This window comes from Natator depressus, chromosome 5, assembly GCF_965152275.1.
Source record: "Natator depressus isolate rNatDep1 chromosome 5, rNatDep2.hap1, whole genome shotgun sequence".
In the NCBI taxonomy this organism is placed as follows: Eukaryota; Metazoa; Chordata; order Testudines; family Cheloniidae; genus Natator; species Natator depressus.
In genome coordinates, this window is record NC_134238.1 from 40138445 (window position 1) to 40159032 (window position 20588).

The 20588-nt window shown below is 40.5% G+C and overlaps 1 protein-coding gene across 1 annotated transcript in view; it reads left to right on the top strand.

The window, feature by feature from the left end:
• Positions 1 to 20588, top strand: part of RNF180 (ring finger protein 180) — a 497847-nt gene that overhangs the window by 456764 nt on the left and 20495 nt on the right. The window contains exons 7-8 of the mRNA XM_074952619.1: positions 9326 to 9551; positions 16457 to 16582. Coding sequence (XP_074808720.1) covers positions 9326 to 9551; positions 16457 to 16582 — 352 coding nt within the window. The remainder of the gene's footprint in view (positions 1 to 9325; positions 9552 to 16456; positions 16583 to 20588) is intronic.

Consider the following 20588-nt stretch of genomic DNA (forward strand, 5'->3'; position numbering starts at 1 on the left):
TCCACCATGATTTCAACAATTTCCATCCCACCATCAACCTCAGCCTAGACCAATCCACACAAGCAGTCCATTTCCTGGACACCACTGTGCTAATAAGTGATGGTCACATAACCACCACCCTATACCAGAAACCTACTGACCGCTATACTTACCTACATGCCTCCAGCTTCCATCCAGGACACACCACACGATCCATTATCGACAGCCAAGCTATAAGATACAACCGCATTTGCTCCAATCCCTCAGACAAACACCTACAAGATCTCTATCAGGCATTCTTACAACTACAGTACCCACCTGCTGAAGTGAAGAAACAGATTGACAGAGCCAGAAGAGTATCCAGAAGTCACGTATTACAGGACTGGCCCAACAAAGAAAATAACAGAACGCCACTAGCTGTCACCTTCAGCCCCCAACTAAAACCTCTCCAACACATCATCAAAGATTTACAACCTATCCTGAAAAATGATCCCTCACTGTCTCAGATCTTGGGAGACAGACCAGTCCTCGCTTACAGACAGCCCCCCAACCTGAAGCAAATACTCTCCAGCAACCACACACCACACAACAAAAACACTAACCCAGGAACCTATCCTTGCAACAAAGTCCGATGCCCACTCTGTCCACATATTTATTCAAGTGTCACCATCGTAGGACCTAATCACATTAGCCACACCATCAGGGGTTCATTCACCTGCACATCTACCAATGTGATACATGTCATCATGTGCCAGCAGTGCCTCTCTGCCATGTTCATTGGCCAAACCGGACAGTCTCTACGCAAAAGAATAAATGGACACATCTGACATCAGGAATCATAACATTCAAAAACCAGTAGGAGAACACTTCAGTCTCTTTGGTCACTCAGTAAAAGATTTAAGGGGGGCAATTTTGCAACAGAAAAGCTTCAAAAACAGACTCCAAGGAGAAACTGCTGAGCTTGAATTAATATGCAAACTAGATACCATTAACTTGGGTTTGAATAGAGACTGGGAGTGGCTGGGTCATTACACATATTGAATCTATTTCTCTAAATTAAGTATCCTCACACCTTCTTGTCAACTGTCTAAATGGGCCATCTTGATTATCACTACAAAAGTCTTTTTTTTCTCCTGCTGATAATAGCTCATCTTAACTAATTAGCCTTTCACAGTTTGTATGGCAACTTCCAACTTATCTGTGTGTGTGTGTGTGTGTGTTCCATTCTATGCATCCGATGAAGTGGGCTGTAGCCCACAAGTTTATGCTCTAATAAATTTGTTAGCCTCTAAGGTGCCACAAGTACTCCTGTCTCTATTCAAAAAGAACACTGGATTTATGGCTTATAACAGTCTATACCCCATTTAAACAGGCCCCTTCCCCAGCTTTTTTCCCCTTTCTCACCTGTGACTGGAGGGATGTTAATGGGCCACTTTACCTTGAATGGTCCCTTGAAATGTGTTAACTACTTATGCTAAACATATTCTATCTTGTATTTAGTTGTAACACTGTGATAATCTAGAAGCTTGTCTGATAAAAGATATTTCCTCACCCACCTTGTATGTCTCTAATAAAAATGAAATAATACATTTTGATTGATTTAAAAAAATACTGTAAACCCAGTGCCAGGTGTGCATAAAGAAGGCAAGAAGTAGGTATATATGTTCTCTGCTCCTTTATAGGTCTTCATGGAAGTTGTTTCATTTGTTCCACAAAAAGTGCTTTAAGAAAAGGAGTACTTGTGGCACCTTAGAGACTAACCAACTTATGCTCAAATAAATTGGTTAGTCTCTAAGGTGCCACAAGTACTCCTTTTCTTTTTGCGAATACAGACTAACACGGCTGTTACTCTGAAAAAAGTGCTTTGTTATTTAAAATAATAGACTGAAATTGATTTTTTTCTTGTATCAAACTGTAATAGTGGGGGTACATTTACATTTTCTTGAAGTAATCCAGTCATGTCTTCAGATACTATTTTCACTGAAAATAGATTGTTAATGATAGACTCGCTTAACTGATACTTTTAATAGTATATGGCAGTAACAGTTCATTGGGGTTATCACATTTCCTGCAGCTCTAATGAAGCTTTAAATTAAAAATTTTGAAATGTTTTTTTCCCAAATGATTATAATTATTTCACTGAGAATGTAAAAAGGACACAGTTCCCTAAGCAATCAGAAAACAGACCTGCACTTACTTCACACTGAAAGCCATTTGGTATCTCACTTCCTTGCAATAGTTTTAGATAGCTATTTGGGGAATAAAAGAGCTAGAATAAGATACTGACTGTAATCCATCCCAATGTTATCTACTGCTCTGTGAACCTGTGAACCTGCTCTGTGAATCTGTGAACCTGTGAATCTACTGAACCTGTGAACCTCTGTGAACATCGAAGCTCTGTGAACCTTCTGGGCTGCACAGTATGTATGCTATTCCCTCTTCTAAGGAGGAACTTCCACCTCAAATTTATTCATATAATGCTGATTTTGGCCTTATGTAGTTGCCCAAGCATGCCTATATCAGGTCAATTACCTTAACACAGAACTGACAACATGCTCGTTATGTCTTTGTTATAGGACATCAAGGCAGGTTCTTCTGTGGCTGAGAGAAATGATCTTTAAATGCAGTTTTAGTGTAAGAAATTCATAGATGTTTAAAGCCCAAAAGGGCCATTATGATCTAGTATGAAATCCTATAGGGTGATCATTATAGACGCACTTTCAGGACTAGAATGCAGCACTACAGAGATCTGAGGCAGCCAATGCTTCCATGTGATCATCAGGAGCTCAGGCTATATTTCTGCTGGGGGACACCATGAAGCTAGACACTGCATGAAGTAGTGCCCCGTGGGGTTTGAGTGGCGGCCCCCTGCAGCCCACTAATTGGCACATGCCAATTGGGGGCTGGGGGGGCGGGGGGGGAGAAGTCCATTACAGACAGCTATCTGAGAAATGATGTAGATCATCTGCTTGCTTCTGCTCCAAACCTTGCCTTTCTGTGAACCTTAGACTCCAGCTCCTGTCCCCGGTTTGTCCCAGATTCTGCTACTACTTGCTTCCTGTCTAACCAGGTGCTTGACCTTGACTTCCTGGTATCCTGACCTAGCTCGACCCTGACTCTGCTACATGTCTCCTGATTATAACTTGGTAACTGACCAGTACACACAGGCTGCCTGTGGCCTGACCCCTGACATAAGTTCTCTGCAGTAATCTTGCAGAAGCTTTTAAGTAGGAAAAGGATAGAGCTAGTATAATGGCCTGTGTTTACAACATAGTCTGACCCATCCCCAACACTGTAAGGAACATTTTCTCCTTGTCTGTCTGTACAGTGGCCAGACACAGTCTGGTCTACAAGGTTCAAATGAACATTGTAATAACTGGTAGCTCCCAGAACAAACATCTACTAAGAAGGAAAAGCTGTTATAAATTGGCCCATTTATCCAACATACCAATCCTAATCACAATCAGCAGCAAAGAAGAGTTAGGACTAATCAAGTTTCCAGTTGGAATGTCTTGCTGTGCATTTGTCATGGTTTCTTACTTCTCATCACACGTAGAATACACCACCACAAAACACAATTTATTTTGACAGTATCCAAATCTCTCCAAAAACAGATTATATTTATTTATTTGCCATCAAGTGTACTCTAATGGCTCAAATATTTCCTTACAGCTTACCCCCATGCAGGGGGCTGGAAAATCTCTGTGGTTTGCATTCACTTAGCTTCTACTTGATCATTTTGTAGATGGAGTTTGTTCCCTCACTCTGTATCATGGGATATGAAGACGTTCATCCAATGAAACTATCTTGGGAGGTCTGGTGGAAGGCCAAGCTAGTTTATGCAGTGGCATACCACCTGCCCTCCAGTCATGGCTTCCATGGCATGGCAAGGCAATAGACTCCTTCAAATATAGCCCATGCACTAGAATGCATAAATTTCAATGAATTTGAACTCTGAAAAGTTTTTCTATTATTAAATCATTCAGGACAAAGAAAAGACTGACACTGATCCTAAATTTCTTAAAGGACCCAGTTTTTAATCTACTTTAATTCAGAAACTAATTAATGGGCTTACTTTTAAATTCTTGGGAAAAATCATTCTGTGCCCAATGAATTAGTGCTGTAAATTTGGAGAAGAGATGCTGTATTTTTTTCATAGAAAACAAAGAGGTTTAAGTGGAAGATGGAACTCAACTTTAGCTATGGAGCCATGACCAGCCTTTCCATAATTCTGTTTCAGAATTGGCGGCACAGTGAGTTCTCTGGAATGTCAGTTTATACATTCCTTGTGAGTGGGACAGAGCTCTGAACAGAGGTAATCATAAATATATGCACTGTACATGGGGTTTGGAGTACGGCTTTTGGTAGATCTCTGTAGAAAACAAGTTAAATTTTATTTCAAATAAAATTTTTGTTCAAGTAAGTAATCATCTGAGCTGTCTTTTAAATGTTGGCACGTTTTATATTGATGTCTTGTTAAGCATTTTATGAGTTTCAGTTTGAGTGTTTACCCAGTGTATTTGTTGCCCTTTTTTTCCTGCCTTATAAGAGATTAATCAAGTTTATGCACAGTACACATAATTAATCATTGGCTCAAACTGTGGTCTGTGAAGTATTTCATCATTTTAGATGACCAATCCCATTGCCTACAGCTTCTTCTAAATATGAAAACAAGAAAGACGAAGATATGGTATCTGCTTTAAACAAAAGTTATCTGTAGAAGAAGGTAGATTTTAGTTTTTCCCCTGAGCAATTTATCCAGCATAAACTGAAGCAGAAAAGCCTGAAAGGAGGACATGGCTCCTGGCAATAGGTAGCTCCTGAGAGCTGCTTAAGCTACTTTGCTCTGCTTTGAAGTTTTTAACTTGTTTTTGGATTTTAGTGAGAATGGCTGTGTAGGGAGAAATTTAGAGTGCAAGTAGCATAGAGTGAATTATTAACTTATAATATAGATATGTAGGCCAGAGGCATTGGCCTCTCTGCTCCTCTCTGATCTATAGGTTTTAAGCTTAAGTCTTCCGGAAGCCTATGAAAAAGGAGGTCTGCACTGAATATACTTGTCAACCAAAACAGTGCCTGAAGGTACACAAACCTCAAAGGGCCTCTTGGCCTAATTTGAAAGAACTTGAAGAGCTCTGTGTAGCTCCAAAGCTTGTCTCTCTCTCCCCAACAGAAGTTGTTCCAATAAAAGATATTACCTCACCCACCTTGTTGTTCTGATAAAATGTGTGTTTTATATTTAAGGGTTTGAGTGCTTACATGTTGATGTATCCGTTTTGTTATTAGTTTAAAGTGAGACACCCTTTTTACTTGCATAATTAAAAATCCAATTCCAAAATACTAATCTTACATTAATTAGCTGGGAGGGTCCAGTCCACTGCACCCTGTATCAGATTTTGGTAAATACAAAGTCTACAGACTAGGAGCCTAATAATAAATAAATGGTGCTGACTTTCTCCTCGCGATATCAGTCCCTCACCATTTCAGGACAATTTATGGACATGTATAGCATGAAATAGTAAATTAGCTACCAGTCAGGCTTGGAGCGGTGCTTGCATTGCCCAAAACATATGCAGGTATCTTTAGGCTTTTGTGCCTCTGTTTCAAAAGTGACTTATGTGGAACACATTCTCTAATGTTGTTTTTACTCCAAGGCCATTTAAAATATTCTAACTTTGATCATTAATTTTTGCTCGGTTAGTATTTTTTCCAAAATTTGCATGTTTTCTCCCTTTTTTATTTGGGACAGGTATTTTTGCAAGATTTTAAGTGTAATACTGATATTTTTTTTTCTCTTCCCTTTTTTAGTTGCTGCTGAACATGAACATTTTTTGAATTTACTCAATACATTCTAAGCTGGTAAAATGTGTTTTTAAAAAAAGAATCTCAGTGGAGTGATTTTGGTATCCTAAGATAAATGTTTTTGTGGGACTTATTGCATAGTTTACCTCTTTTTGGTTTCAATTACTTGGTTGTAAGTATTATCCCTCTACCGATATTTCCTAAATCTGGTACTCCACCTCAGACTCCTCCTCCTTCATTCAGCTCCTCATTTTCAGTGGTCTTTCTAACATTTCTACCTGGATGTCCAGCTGCCAATTCAGACTGAATATGGTGTATACAAAGCTCCTCCACCATCCAGCTGTCCCCACTCCCTTCTGTCACTAGATCTATATATCTCTCTATATATCTATAACTGGTACCATCCTTCCAGTTACCCAGGTTTACAACCTCATTCTTATTCTAGACTCCTCTCTCACATGCTTAATCTCCTAGTTTCCCCATCTACAATTTAAATGTATTCCTTCATCTCCGTTTCTGTTTCTGGGGAACGTAGTGGATAGAGCACTGGACTGGGGCTCAGGAATTCTGAGTTCTGTTACCAGTTCTGCTACTCACCTTTTGGATGATCTTGGAAAAGTCACTTTTTTTCTGTCTAAGTTTCCCCATCTGTAAAATGGGGCTAATGCTACTTACCTCTTTTTATAAAGTGTTTTGAGATTGCTGGATCAAAAGTGTTATATAAGGCTTGAGTATTATTATTATTATTTATTATTGCTTTGGATACTGTCGCTGGCTGGCCCTTTAAGTCAAGCCAGGTTCAGCCTTGCCTATGACCAAACAGTTGAGGGTGATGGAGACCTAATTATAATGACTAGCTCTACCAGTGGGGACTAGAGAGCAAGAAACTGAACTGTGAACTCAGTCTAGGGAAGAAGAGACCCAGGAGAGAGGAGCAAGGGGAGGAATATCTCTGGGAAGGACCTGGGGAAGTCTGGTTGGAAGAGATACAAAGGGAGCAGATCAGTGAGGAAGGACTTGAGATGAGGCCTGTAAGGAGCAGGGAGACCCCTGGGGCAAACTGCTGGAGTCCCTGGGGAAGGGCAGCAGTGGCGGGGGATCCTGCTGAGGATGCAGCAGTGTAGGAGGAAATTGTTAGGGCCCAGGAGTAAGGGGGAAAACAGAAGACTTTAGAGTAGTTCAAGAGGGGAAGAACTACTATTAGTTTAGCTATTTATTTGGACTTACAGTTGGATCTTTTGTTACCCAGGAAGGGAATTGAACTTTTAATTTGCAAGGACACTGGGAGGACCACAAAAGTGGGGACCTGGGTAAGCAACCAAAATGGTCCAAATTTGAGTGGTGGCGTGACCTTATGTGGCAGGTTGCAATGCTAATCACTCAGCTTTGTCCTGGCATCTCATCTGTCATGATGGAAGGGTGGCAAGGCCAAATCTGAGTTAGTAGCCTTGTGACTTAGTGCAAGGGGCCCCAGTGCCACTCACTCAGTTTGGCCTGGACACCCGTCTGTCATGCCAGAAGGGAAGGAACTCTGCTATTATGCCACTCAGCTCCAGTCAGGAGCCAACAAGGTTCTGCCCTCTTTCTCCCCTCCCCCACCCCCCATTGCTCCCCTGCTGAGTTCAGTGCTCAAAAGTGAGAAGTATAGCCCCTCTCTTTAAAAAGTGGGGGTGCCAATGGCCCTTACCTCTTTGCCCCCGTTGCCCATGCCTGGCCAGAGGGCCGGGCCATGGAAGACTTGGATAGAGATGTGCCATTGCTGGGCTATGGAAGTGACCACCAGGGAATGCTGAAGCAAAATCCCCCACAATGCTGCATCCGGGCGTGAGAAGAGTGCACTAGTGGTGACATGTTCCTATCATTGGCATTCTTATCTTGCCCCTCTTTTACTTCCATAGTGTTCTACAAGCAGCTGTCATATCTCATCCCTATTTTAAACTCTTTAAAGCTGGGACAGTCATCTGATTTACCCTTGTAAAGCACTCTGCACAGTGCTGATCTTGACTGGAGCATCTGGGCATTGCCATATTACAAATAATGAACAACAATAATAGTTCAACTTGAGACTTTGGTTAGGTGATCTTTTAAACTGCTACTTTGCTCTCATTCAGCTTATGTTGCACCAGTTTCTTTACTGTATGTTGGCAATTCCCTGTGCTTTTGACTTTGTACTTCCATTTTGTTCAGGGTGTGTATAGGTAAGTAGGCAGGGATTGTAGGCCTTTTACAAAGGGTGTATAAGGCTGTGGGGTTTTATATATAAATTTTTTTTTTTTTAAAAAGTGAACTTACTGTCCTGATCCACTACATTAAATTACTCCTAAATAGGGTCTCACTGCACATTAGAGTAACTTCATCTTACTAATTGCAATGGGCTCTGGGATTTCTCTGCATGCGTATGTTATAAAGATTCCAAACCTTCCTGTCAACCTCCCATTATTTTGGGATCTTCCAAGTCATTTTGCCTCCAGCTCACTGAACTGCTTAATTGACCCACACAACATTTCCCCCCAGTATCTCTCCTTTTCTCCCAAAACTCATATCCCTTCTCCCCCAGTATCTCTCCTTTTCTCCCAAAACTCATATCCCTTCCTGGGACAGCAGAGGGTTGACTCTTTTCCAGTTCTCTGGGCTTCATAGTAGATTTTGTTCATGGGTTGTCACATGGCTGACTTCTGGTTTTCTTCACTGCCACAGTGCTGCTAAATTCCTGCAGAGCCTTTTCTGTCTTCTGCTAAACACCAATGCTACTTCATTGCTTCTCTTTTCCAATTTGTCTTCTGACTTCATAAAGGGGCGACCCTACAATAAGGGCTCCTTAATTGTTAAATTTCCACAGCAGTTCAGAGACAAAGAAAATCCTAATGGATAGGCCCACATTACCGGGTGGCTGATGCACAGGTCCCATTTCTGAGCAAGAATGAGAGGTTGTCTGAGGCTAGTACTTGGCATAAGGGTGTAAGGCTTTAGTGCTCATGCAATCTGCAGACCATATAGAAGGACCAGGTTGGTGGTCCTACAAGCAGATTAGCTTACAAAAATGCATAGCAACTGGTTTTGGCAAAACCATGCACTTGCCAAAATTTGAGTCGTCATCCTCGCTGGAGGATGCCTTCCACAAATGGATAATGTTCTTTCAAAGGCAGAAGAAATGCACATAGTGTTTGTTTGTTTTTTTATGGTTACTAAATTTGTGTTTAAACTTAGCAGCTCTTTGTTATAAAATTACTGAGAAAATATTTATAGGAAGGGCAGGAATCTGTAAATTGCTATATTTTTATCCAGTTTTTTTGGTTCCATGTTTCTCTTTACTTTTAGGCTCCCCGGTCTGATGTCTGTACTTGTTTCCCTGAATATGCTTGTTGTAAGAGGCATTTCTGTCACTTGACGATGCTTCATCAACTCTTTGAAAGAATTATATATTAACCATTGGGAATCATACCTTTATTTCTTAGATATAATAGACCACCTTCCCTCCTTCTTGACTGATCTGAAAGTTTTAAACTGAGCTGTGAAGAGATTTTTCTTTTCTTTTTCCTTGCAGACTCTGAATGATGACCTGAATACAGATGACGAGCATGAACAAAGAGGAGATAAAGAAAGCTACCTCTGTGCAGTGTGCTTGGATGTTTATTTCAATCCATATATGTGCTATCCATGCCACCACATCTTTTGTGAGCCTTGCTTGCGGATGCTTGCCAAAGACAACCCAACCAACACTCCGTGTCCACTGTGCCGTACTATAATTGCCAGAGTCTTTTTCCAAACAGGTATACAAATGATTCTTTTTTAAATATAGAAAACACTTGTAACTTTTCCTGGCTTTGGTCTGAATAAATATGCAGCTAAAAATATAGCAAGAGCCCTGCTAACAGTATACAGTCAGCTAAATTCTGTTGTCTCGTATAAATAATAATGTACGTTTTGGTAAATCCAGAATAAGTATATTCAGAGCAGAATTTGGCCCAGTGACACATCATTAATGACTCCATAGTTAAGAGTGCGTTGAGATTTGTTTGCATTTGTAGTGTGACTAAAATCTCTCTTTCAGACTTTAGTGGTTGCATTTAATTTCCAGTTTTGGTGCAATAACTCTTCCTGTGCATTCCTTCTTAAATATTTATTAGCTTTTTCAGAGGAAACACTTCAAAAATGTTTCCTTTTTGAAATTTACCCATGATGTCTCTTGTTTCTTTGGTTCAGTGAAACTTAACAACCACAAACTCCAAACTTTATACTTGCACGCGTTGTCAGAATATGTCCCTAAAAAAGCTACTTTCCAAATTTTACACTTAATCACAACAATTATTTCTCTATTCATCTTAAACTAATTTCATCATGGACTAAAATAAAACCTGACAACTGTCGAGGTCCACCATCTACTTCTGTTCTTAGACCCAGATTCTCAAAGGTAGTTAGATGCCTAACTCCCATTTTGCATATAAATACCTTGGAGGATCTGAGCCTTAGACACTGGCTAGCCTGCCCCCCAGACTCCTGAGCTCTGCTCTTCTGATTCTATAGAGCTAGGGAGACAAGGTGAATAGTAGCTGTTGTTCAAGGTGAACAGGGATGTGGGGAAAGCAAGGGCTGAGTAGTACTATGTGAAACGAGTGAGGTCTTTGGGGAAAAGGTGGGGCAAAATTATAAGTTCAAATATTTTAAAAGGCAAACTCAAACACTAGGTAAAATTCACTTGATATGGGGGCTAGGCCCTCTGCCCCACTTAAGCTCTGCATAGAGGATGCACAGATCAGTGTGGCCAGAGAGATCATACAGGCATGCCCTTATATTCCTTGCATAATGCAGAAAGGGTCTCCGCACCAACCCCACATAGGCTGGTAGGGAGGGGTGTAACGGTGTCAGGACAGAGATTCAATGCTTATGCAGAATGAGTGCCTCTAACACCCTGTGCATCTGGTGCATAAAGGCTGCAGTCCCTCCACACTCAACATGTATAAAACTTGATAATCCTTTGGCTTTATGAAGATGGAGTGGATTTCATCCACAGTACATAAATGCTGTTGGCATAAGAAGTTATCTGTGTAAAGAGCAGAAGCTTTTCCCCAAAGTATGCTATAATAAAGTTTCATGGAGAAAACTTGAGTAAATGCTAAAATGTAGTTGCAAAAATGTTAAGTTTTTGAGGTACGGTATGTATGTAATTCCTTAAAAGTGAAATGCAGCATTTTATTTTTGTAATTGTGTCCTTATTCCAATATGTGGCTTTATAAAAGTCAAAAGTTTGACTTCTTGAGGTTGTATTGCAGCGTGGCCACACACATGAATAGGAAGGCACAACAAGCTTGAGATGTGATTAGTATGAATAATTTTAATGGAGGAATTTTGTAGTCAGTGTAATTCATATACTGTTACAATGTAATATCACTGACCTGCTTACTTGAAAACAGAAAATCTAGTTTGCCTTGTTATAGTATAAAAGTACTAAGGAAAATGTTGCCAGTTCATTATATGTTGAGCAAGCGTTAAATCAACAAAGAAATATTGATACAATATTTGTAGGGGAATTAATAAATCAATACATATGGGGAAATGAGTGGTGCCATACTAATCTGAAGGATACTTATAGGCTTTCTCATGGGAAATTCCTTAAGACTTTTAAAAGCTATGTTAAAAAGTGATTGCTGCTATAAATCTATGCAGGCTACTGAAGAATTTGCCCTTTTATATATATATATATATATTTTACACTAATACTAAGGACTGGAAACCTGATTTCCCCTACTAGGGTATTATGTATTCTGAATAATACTTTTGCAAGTGTCTTTTAGTATCTCCTTTTTGTTTTAAAAAGCCCTCTTCAGAAACGGCTAGCGAGATGCTCAGAATTTCACTTTTTTTTCCTGTGCAGTTTTGAATACTAACCACCACCGTAACTGAAAGTTGCACGTCACAAGGCAAGAGAGGTGTAGGTAAATGTTCAAATCCACTTTGCTGCATCACTTAGTGTTCCATATCGAAGCACCAAAATAAGTGATTTTTCAGAGGTGCAGCGCTCCTGCAGCTGGAGCCAATGGGAGTTGTTTGAGCTAATCTCCTCTGAAAATCAGGCAACTTTTAAAGAAACCTAAATATGAATTTAGATGCCTAATTTTGATCAATGAGGTTGAAATGTTTTGGCTAATGTTACTCCTGGGGGAATTCTGCATCACTGCGCATATGCAGAATTCATGGCCCCTGCAGATTTCTTTGCTTACCCGCAGAAAAATGACTTCTGATGGGGAAGCAGCAAGAGTGATCATGCATCCACTCCCTGGCAGTGCAGACAGGTCAGTTTGGGCACCCAGAGTAGCCAGTAGAGATGTAAATCACTGCGTTGGGGGTGGGGGACCTGGATAGTTGTGTGTGTGTGAGAGAGACACTGTCCCTCTCACTCGCTATTGCCGCACGCTCGGCATGGAAGAGCAGGACTTTGGGGTATTTTTCAAGAGGTAGGCATGGGGCAGGCTCTGTCCTCTGCCTGAGGGAACAATGTAGCAGCCTGCCTGCTTAGTGAATCGTTTTTAGTGAATTCCCCCAGGAGCATAAAACAGGTATAAAAATTGTAAGGCTCCTTTACATTGCCAGAATGGTGTAAAGGACAGGTATGGCCTTATAAATGCTTATAGTGCTTTAGTGATTAGAACTGGTCTAAATTTTTGGACTGAAAAAATTTCGTATCAAAACGTGCTCCGTGAACTGTTTGCTACTGACCTTTTTGGAGATGGTCAGTAGCCAGTATAAATTGTGAGTTTGAGTCCCCAGCCCTCACTTGCTCTTCAGTTGCCTATGATGTAACTCTAAGCATATGGCTACATATATTTGTTGACTAATAATTAAAAGTAAAGGGTCAATACTAGCTACATTACTGTTAGATGGAGGGGGTTTGGGGATTTCCCCCAAAGCTCCCAAAAACACACATTCTCCATCCACTGTACTGTAGTTTAAATAAATTACCAAAATAATTGAAACTAACTGGATTAGATCGCTTTTTTTTTGTCGTCAAAAAATGCAGAATTGTTGTTTTTTTGGTGCAGAATTCCCCCAGGAGTATAATATGTATTGTCTAGTAGGAGGAAACTAGAACATACTGTGTGGATCCAGTTAGAGTCCAGTAGAATCTCATCTGAGGCTATTTCCTCTTGATCCTAATAGTACTTTAATCAAAATGTATTCAGTTAGTATGTAAAGCTTTGCATACATTGAAAATCACCAGTGAAGAAGATTGCGGGTTGTTCATATTATAAATTGTCAATTTATTTAGGGTCAAATCTGGTCCCTTCCTCCTCATTAGTGGTGGTTTCTAGGGATGGTGAAAGGATTTGGGGATTTTGGTACTCTCTGGATGCCATGAAGGTTAGCTCTAGGGGACACTGCATCCTTGCACAGTAGAATTTCAAGGGGCAAGCTTGGGAATGACTGGGAACAAGGCCAGTGGATCTCCTGATTATGCAAATCTGCTGACCTTTACCTCCAATAGCAAGGGTTACTGCAGCCCTAGTCTTCCTCCCTAGTCTTTTTGGAACCTGCCTACACCAAGCTTGGCTTTCTCTGCTTCAGTACAGAGGAAAAGATTTGGCCTTTAAAAAGTTCATAAAGCATCCATCACTGACAGGGCATCTAGGGCTGTACATAAAACTATATCAAAGTTTTTAAAGTAATAAACTGAGCCCAATGACTCAGGTATATAACTCTGTGTGCATCTGGGGCTTGATTTTTCATCTGAGCCTTATGTGGCCTCTGTCTTTTAAAGGCACAATTTTAAATTGTGGGCACAACTGTTAGTAGTCAATGGGAGCCACATTGACTTGGCCCTGGAAAGGAGTCCCATAGTTCTGATAGCCAGTGTTTGGATTTTAAAAGCCTTTCCCCTTATCTACTGATTCTGCAAACCTATCTCTTGAATCTGCAATCCTGTTCCTTGCTATGCTAGGGAAAACATTTTAAAGATTTTTTTTTCTCATTGTTGGTTTCTTTGGGTGTATTAGAATCATAGAATATCAGCGTTGAAAGGGACCTCAGGAGGTCATCTAGTCCACCCCCTGCTCAAAGCAGGACCAATCCTCAACTAAATCATCCCAGCCAGGGCTTTGTCAAGCCTGACCTTGAAAACTTCTAAGGAAGGAGATTCCACCACCTCCCTAGGTAACACATTCCAGTGCTTCACCACCCTCCTAGTGAAAAACTTTTTCCTAATATCCAACCTAAATCTCCCCCACTGCAACTCAGACCATTACTCCCTTTTCCGTCATATGGTACCACTGAGAACAGTCTAGATCCATCCTCTTTGGAACCCCCTTTCAGGTAGTTGAAAGCAGCTATCAAATCCCCCTCTCATTCTTCTCTTCCGCAGACTAAACAATCCCAGTTCCCTCAGCCTTTCCTCATAAGTCATGTGTTCCAGTCCCCTAATCATTTTTGTTGCCCTCCGCTGGACGCGCTCCAATTTTTCCACATCCTTCTTGTAGAGTGGGGCCCAAAACTGGACACAGTACTCCAGGTGAGGCTTTACCTATGTCGAATAGAGGGGAACATGTCTAGGTCCCTCTGTATCCTATCCCTACCCTCCAGTGTATCTACCACGCCTCCCAGTTTAGTGTCATCTGCAAACTTGCTGAGGGTGCAGTCCACGCCATCGTCCAGATCATTAATGAAGATATTGAACAAAACCAGCCACAGGACTGACCCTTGGGGCACTCGCTTGATACCGGCTGCCAACTAGACATGGAGCCATTAATCACTACCTGTTGAGCCCGACGATCTAGCCAGCTTTCTATCCACCTTATAGTCCATTCATCCAGCCCATACTACTTTAACTTGTTGGCAAGAATACTGTGGGACACTGTATCAAAAGCTTTGCTAAAGTCCAGGAATAACACATCCACTGCTTTCCCCTCATCTACAGAGCCAGTAATCTCGTCATAGAAGGCAATTAGATTAGTCAGGCATGACTTGCCCTTGGTGAATCCATGTTGACTGTTCCTGATCACTTTCCTCTCCTCTAAGTACTTCAGAATTGATTCCTTGAGGAGCTGCTCCATGATTTTTCCAGGGACTGAGGTGAGGCTGACTGGCGTGTAGTTCCCCAGATCCTCCTCCTTCCCTTTTTTAAAGATGGGCACTACATTAGCCTTTTTCCAGTTGCTATGGGCAGGTTAATGTGGTCAGCAAGATCCTGCCCATGCTGGGCTGGGTTCCTATTTTCAAAACATTTTAGAAGATTTAGGACAAAAGAAATATTTTGGGCGCAATTTTATTAAAGTAAGTAATAGCTGCTTGGGATTAATAACTCTTCATCCCAGAGGGTTATTAATCCCATCCCCCAAGAAAATGTCTTTGGTTCCAAACAGCATTGGTTAAATAATAATTCCTGTTACGCACAATATGGGTGACTGTAAATCAGGGGTGGGCAAACTACAGCCCGTGGGCTGAATTCAGCCCGCCAGCCGTTTTTTAATCCAGCCCTCGAGCTCCTGCTGGGGAGCGGGGTCTGAGGCTTGTCACGCTCCAGCCGGGGAGCAGGGTCGGGGGCCGCTCCATGCAGCTCCTGGAAGCAGCAGCATGGCCCACCTCTGGCTCCTACAGATAGGGGCAGCCAGGGGGCTCTGTTCTGCATGGTGTCCACGCCCCAAGTGCCGCCCCCACAGCTCCCATTGGTTGGGAACCGCAGCGGCAGTGCCTGCAGATGTGACAGTGTGCAGAGCCTCCTGGCCACACCTCCACGTAGGAGCCGGAGAAGGGACATGCCACTGCTTCCAGGAGCCACTTGAGGTAAGCACCGCCTGGAGTATGCACCCCTGAGCCTGCCCCAGCCCTGATCCCCTTCCTGCCCTCCAAACCCTCGATCCCAGCCCGGAGCACCCTCCTGCACCCCAAACTTCTCATCTCCAGTCCCACCCCAAAACCTGCACCCCAGCTGGAGCCCTCACTCCCCTGTACCTGAACCCCAATTTTGCGAGCATTCATGGCCCGCCATACAATTCTATTCCCAGATGTGGCCCTTGGGCCAAAAAGTTTGCCCACCCCTGCTGTAAATAAATGTTCTAGACAATTTTTCAATCCCCAGTCCTGTCTACTAGTCTTGATAACTAATATGGTCTCACTGCATTTAAAGGAAATACCAGAATGTAACCTGAGTAATGGAATCACAATCAGATGTATAGACTCTGTTTAATAAATATAAAAGCATTTTCTTTATGTTTACCAAGATTACCTAATTGTACATGCTGTACATTGGATCTAATGGTGTATGTCTGTACATTGGATCATCACTACTTTGTAATAGGGATTGTTCGAGTAAGTATGTGGTGGACGCTGCCTGTGGTCACTTACAGCTTGTGTGCATCTATTTTTAATGTGTGTTCCTGCTTAATTTTAAAAGTAGAATATTTGTAATTCCAAAAAGAATTTTTCCTTGGTCTTAATTTCATTTGTCAGTAGGAAGCTTGGAGATAAGGAGGCTGAAGAATAAATTTAAGAATTATGCTTTCTATATCTGCAAAATCTCATTCTCTTGTGATCTGCATAGACTTGAAAAGATCTAAAGACATGTAGTAATTACAGATATGCTATACAATAGATAAGGCATTTTTATTTTTTGTCCGATGCATTTGTCCAAATACATTTTCTGAATGTATTCATTTTATAATTATATCTTCTTTTCCATTAATTACAGAACTGAACAACTCCACAAAATCTTTCTTCCCAACAGAATATTTAAAATTAAAAGAGAGCTTTCAAAAATCAAGTTCTTCAAAATGGCCCCTGCCCAGCTGCAGGAAACCATTCAGAGTTTGTGACGGTAAGAAAATCATTGCAAAAAACATTCCTGTTTCTACAGTATAACAGTGTAGACATGCAGAGCCGAGTTTTCAAGCATGTTCATGTGCAGTTACGTCTTAATTTTCATGTGCAAATATTTAGTTATAAATATAAATGTCCAGTGTGCATGCAGTTACAGTAATTGTATATACAATTGTACACACTTTGGAAAATCTTTTGTAAACAGAGAGGTATTTGTTTTTTTCTTTGTGAAAGTTTTTTATTCCAAACCACAGAATCACTCTCTTGTAAAGAGTAAAATGCCAGTTTAGAAATCTATTAAATAGGGCCCAATACTGCTGGTTTTCTGCACATGAATAAGAATTGTTTAACCATTACTTTATGGCCCTTGTTGTTTTTTTCACTTTGCAATACTGTTTCTATTGTATGCAGGAAACAATAGTCCTCTTGTAACTAATTTTAACACCAAAATATTGTGTGTTAACTAAAAACTATTTAGTGTCGACTAGAGAATTAAAATGTCTGATTCTCCCTCTTTCCCAGTGTATCCCTTTATTTCAGTCCAAGGTCTCTTCTTTCCTTGGGCTCCATCTATATTTGCTATTATAGCTGGTGGTGTGATAATGCACCAGGTGATCAGAATATTCTAGTTGTGAGAATACTTCTCCAGAGTACTGTCTTGCCAACAATATTCCAATAATTTTTCCTGTTTTTAAAACCAAGGCTCTTTGAGTCTAAAAACATGTCCAAAATGTCACCTATTTCTAACTTTCTTGGTGACTTTATTTGACCTGCGAACAGGACTGGATAAGGTGCATTCTAGGTTACTACTTATAAAACTGGGTCATCCAAGGTCATCATTTTGACACTGAAAACAACAAGAAATGCTCCAGGGCATTGATATTGTGCACACAGACTTGTGAAGTTTAATGGTTTGGCAGGACGACTTTGGTATTGCTCACGGGCAAAAGCTCTTGACAGCAACCAAGAAATAGCAAGCACATGACTGACTTTCCTTTTTCTCTTTCAGCCATTTATATTTTTGTATTATGTTTATGCTGAGCTTATCGTATTATTGTTGTAACACAGTAAAGAACAAACATGGGCATATAGTTGGTAATTATTATTTCACTCATTTATTAAGTACCAATTGCATGCTCAGCTCAGACAGAACATAAATAAATAAGGACAAGGTCACTGCCCTTAGGGGACTACAGTCTAAGATGCCACTGGGCAAGATGCTGTGCATAGAGGGAGTTGGGCACTCTTGGCACCTATCAGAATTGCTGTTTGCAAGATCAAACTGTAAAAGGCAATGATCAAACAAGCGTACCATAAGCTCTGGAAAATGGTGATTACTTAGATTATATCTTTTTGTTAATTGGGGCAGTAACAGTGTAATATTGAAATAGGTCTGTGTTTGTCAGCTTTGTGGAAGAAATGGATTTTAAGGAAGGATTTGAATGAAAAGTCTGAGTTTCTGGGATAAGGATTTCAGGCAGGAGGTGAAATTAGAGGAGGAGGAGAGAAGGAAACAAAAGACACAGTGAGGTTGGTAGTACTGGTGGACGTAATGAGAAAGTAGCAGTGATGTAGGCAGGGACTGGAATGTCCAGACCTTTGAAGGTGAGGGTGCCTTTCTTTTTACAGTACAGTACTTTACTGCATTGCGTAAGTATAAGAACACATTCTGTGGCTGTGGAGGAAGTGTACAGAGAACAACGGTATTACGTACTAGCAGCTATAGTAGTTACTGTAGAGCTGGTGGTTGTCTTCTGATTTAATGCAAGATAGGCTTCCCACAGGACAGTAGCACCCCAAAATAACATGTTCAGCTTTAACAGTGTGGCAGTCAGAATAAATGAACCTTGAAGATAATTCTCCCATCAGAGAATACCAGATCTGATGAGTGTGAGTCCACAATGGATTTGGCTAGATGTCAGCAGAAGGAGGCTTTTGACAGCTGAACAGACTTTAGATTATGTAGGAAGATTTATTTTATCTAAACTGATCCAAACTTTGTATAAAGTGCAGGATTATTATAGGCTTGAGGTCTGGATCAACAGTTTTTTATTTTGTGAATTTATTCACTGATCTAAAATGATCCTTAGGCAGCATACAAATCATAATTGCTGTGAGAATTGTCCTGAAAAATGTAAAATTGTTGTCTTTAGAATCTAAATAGCAAAGAAGAACATGTTCACAGGTTCCTATTTTCCTTACACAGAAATACTCAGTATTGTAGCTCTTCTATTTCTAGTCCAGTGAACTCCTTGCTAGCTTTTCTTTTCCAAGCATCAGTATAGCACATCTCCGCTGTGATTGTTTCTCTTAGAACAGATAAAATATTTATTATACTCTTTATTTTGGAAACCTTTTTGTCAAATGCAACCAATTGCTGCATGAACCATATTTTAAATGGAGTGCATTGTATGTATGGGTGCCCAGATGTCTGGGCTTTCAAAACATTCAGTGTTCAAGAAATGATATATTGTTCTAGATGGAGTGTAAATTTTCATAATAAAACACCCAATCTGTATGAAAGAACATATTTTATTTAAGTCTAATCTTTTTGAAGGTTGTATTAAGTACATAGAACATTAAAATCTACAGGTCATGGAAATAGTAAGAAGGGTTCAAGCAAAGGGAGTTATTCATACAAAGTCCACTCTACCAAACGTGCTTGCATTTGCTTAACCCGTCTTGTTTAGAGAGATCATTCTCCTGGGAGAAAACAGGAAGGGAAACAATGAGTACATGCCACAATTTTGGCAGATGCTTTGATTTTGCTATTATACTCATCTTCCAATTTGTCATGCTGTGTGATATAAATTTTAACTGGTAGGAGCCTAGTTAGAGCTTAGAGACAACATTTTTGAGGGCCTCCCTTTTATACATAATTCTTTTGAATGTATAACTTATTTGCATGTGTTAATCAGTAATTAGATGCCCTGATATTCAGTTTGCTTATGCAAATGCCCATTTGTATTTGCAGATGTGCTAACTGCACATACAAAAGAGGGACTTCAAAATGTGCTGAAATATTTCACAAGAGTGCATAAAACCTGTACTATAAGTATACAATTACCAAAAAATAAACTCATCAGAAATGTTTTGATGAAAGATCACTTGTGTTATGTAAGAGCTAAACCAGAAGATATTATGTTCTAGCATTCATTTTTGCTTTATTTTTGAAGATGAAATTGTAAAGTAACTCTTTCTGGAATTGAGGAGCCTCTGCAAAACCAGAGTTTTTAAAAAGATTTAAAGAAGGGACCGGATTTTTTTTTTTTTAATTGTGGTAAGTGGAAGTAAATACATGCCTATATAAACTTTTTTATACATTGGACATCATAAGCCAAATTCTGCATTCATTTATATTTATGTAAGCCCCTTAAATTAAATGAGACTGCACAGGTGTAGTCAAGAAGACAACTGAACATACACTATATAAAACACTCATCAAAGCCAGATTTTCTTATATACTATATTAACTGGTATTCTAATATTCAATTAAAGCAGGGGTTCTCAAACTTCATTGTAACATAACCCCCTTCTGACAACAAAAATTACTACATGACCCCAGGAAGGGGGGACTGAAGTCTGATTTTATGGTATCTCAGTCTACCTGACTGATAAATTAAATGGGTATTTGATCCAGTCGTTACTGACAATGTTGGCAAGAGGTAGCTCCTAATGAGTTAAACATCATTTCATGCATTACAGAAAACACTTGCAATAACAAATACCTCTTATCAGTCACAGAACATAACTGGATCATAAGTACCCCTTATAAATTACCCAGTCGTCTTTATTATAACATACTTCTAGAGCGGGGTGGGCAACTTTTTGACCTGAGGGCCGCATCGGGTTTCTGAAATTGTATGGAGGGCCAGTTAGGGGAAGCTGTGCCTTCCCAAACAGCCAGGCATGGCCCAGCCCCCGCCCCCTATCTGACCCCCCTCTCCTTCCTGACTGGCCCCCCCAGGACCCCTGCCCCATCCAACCACCCCTTCTCTCTGTCC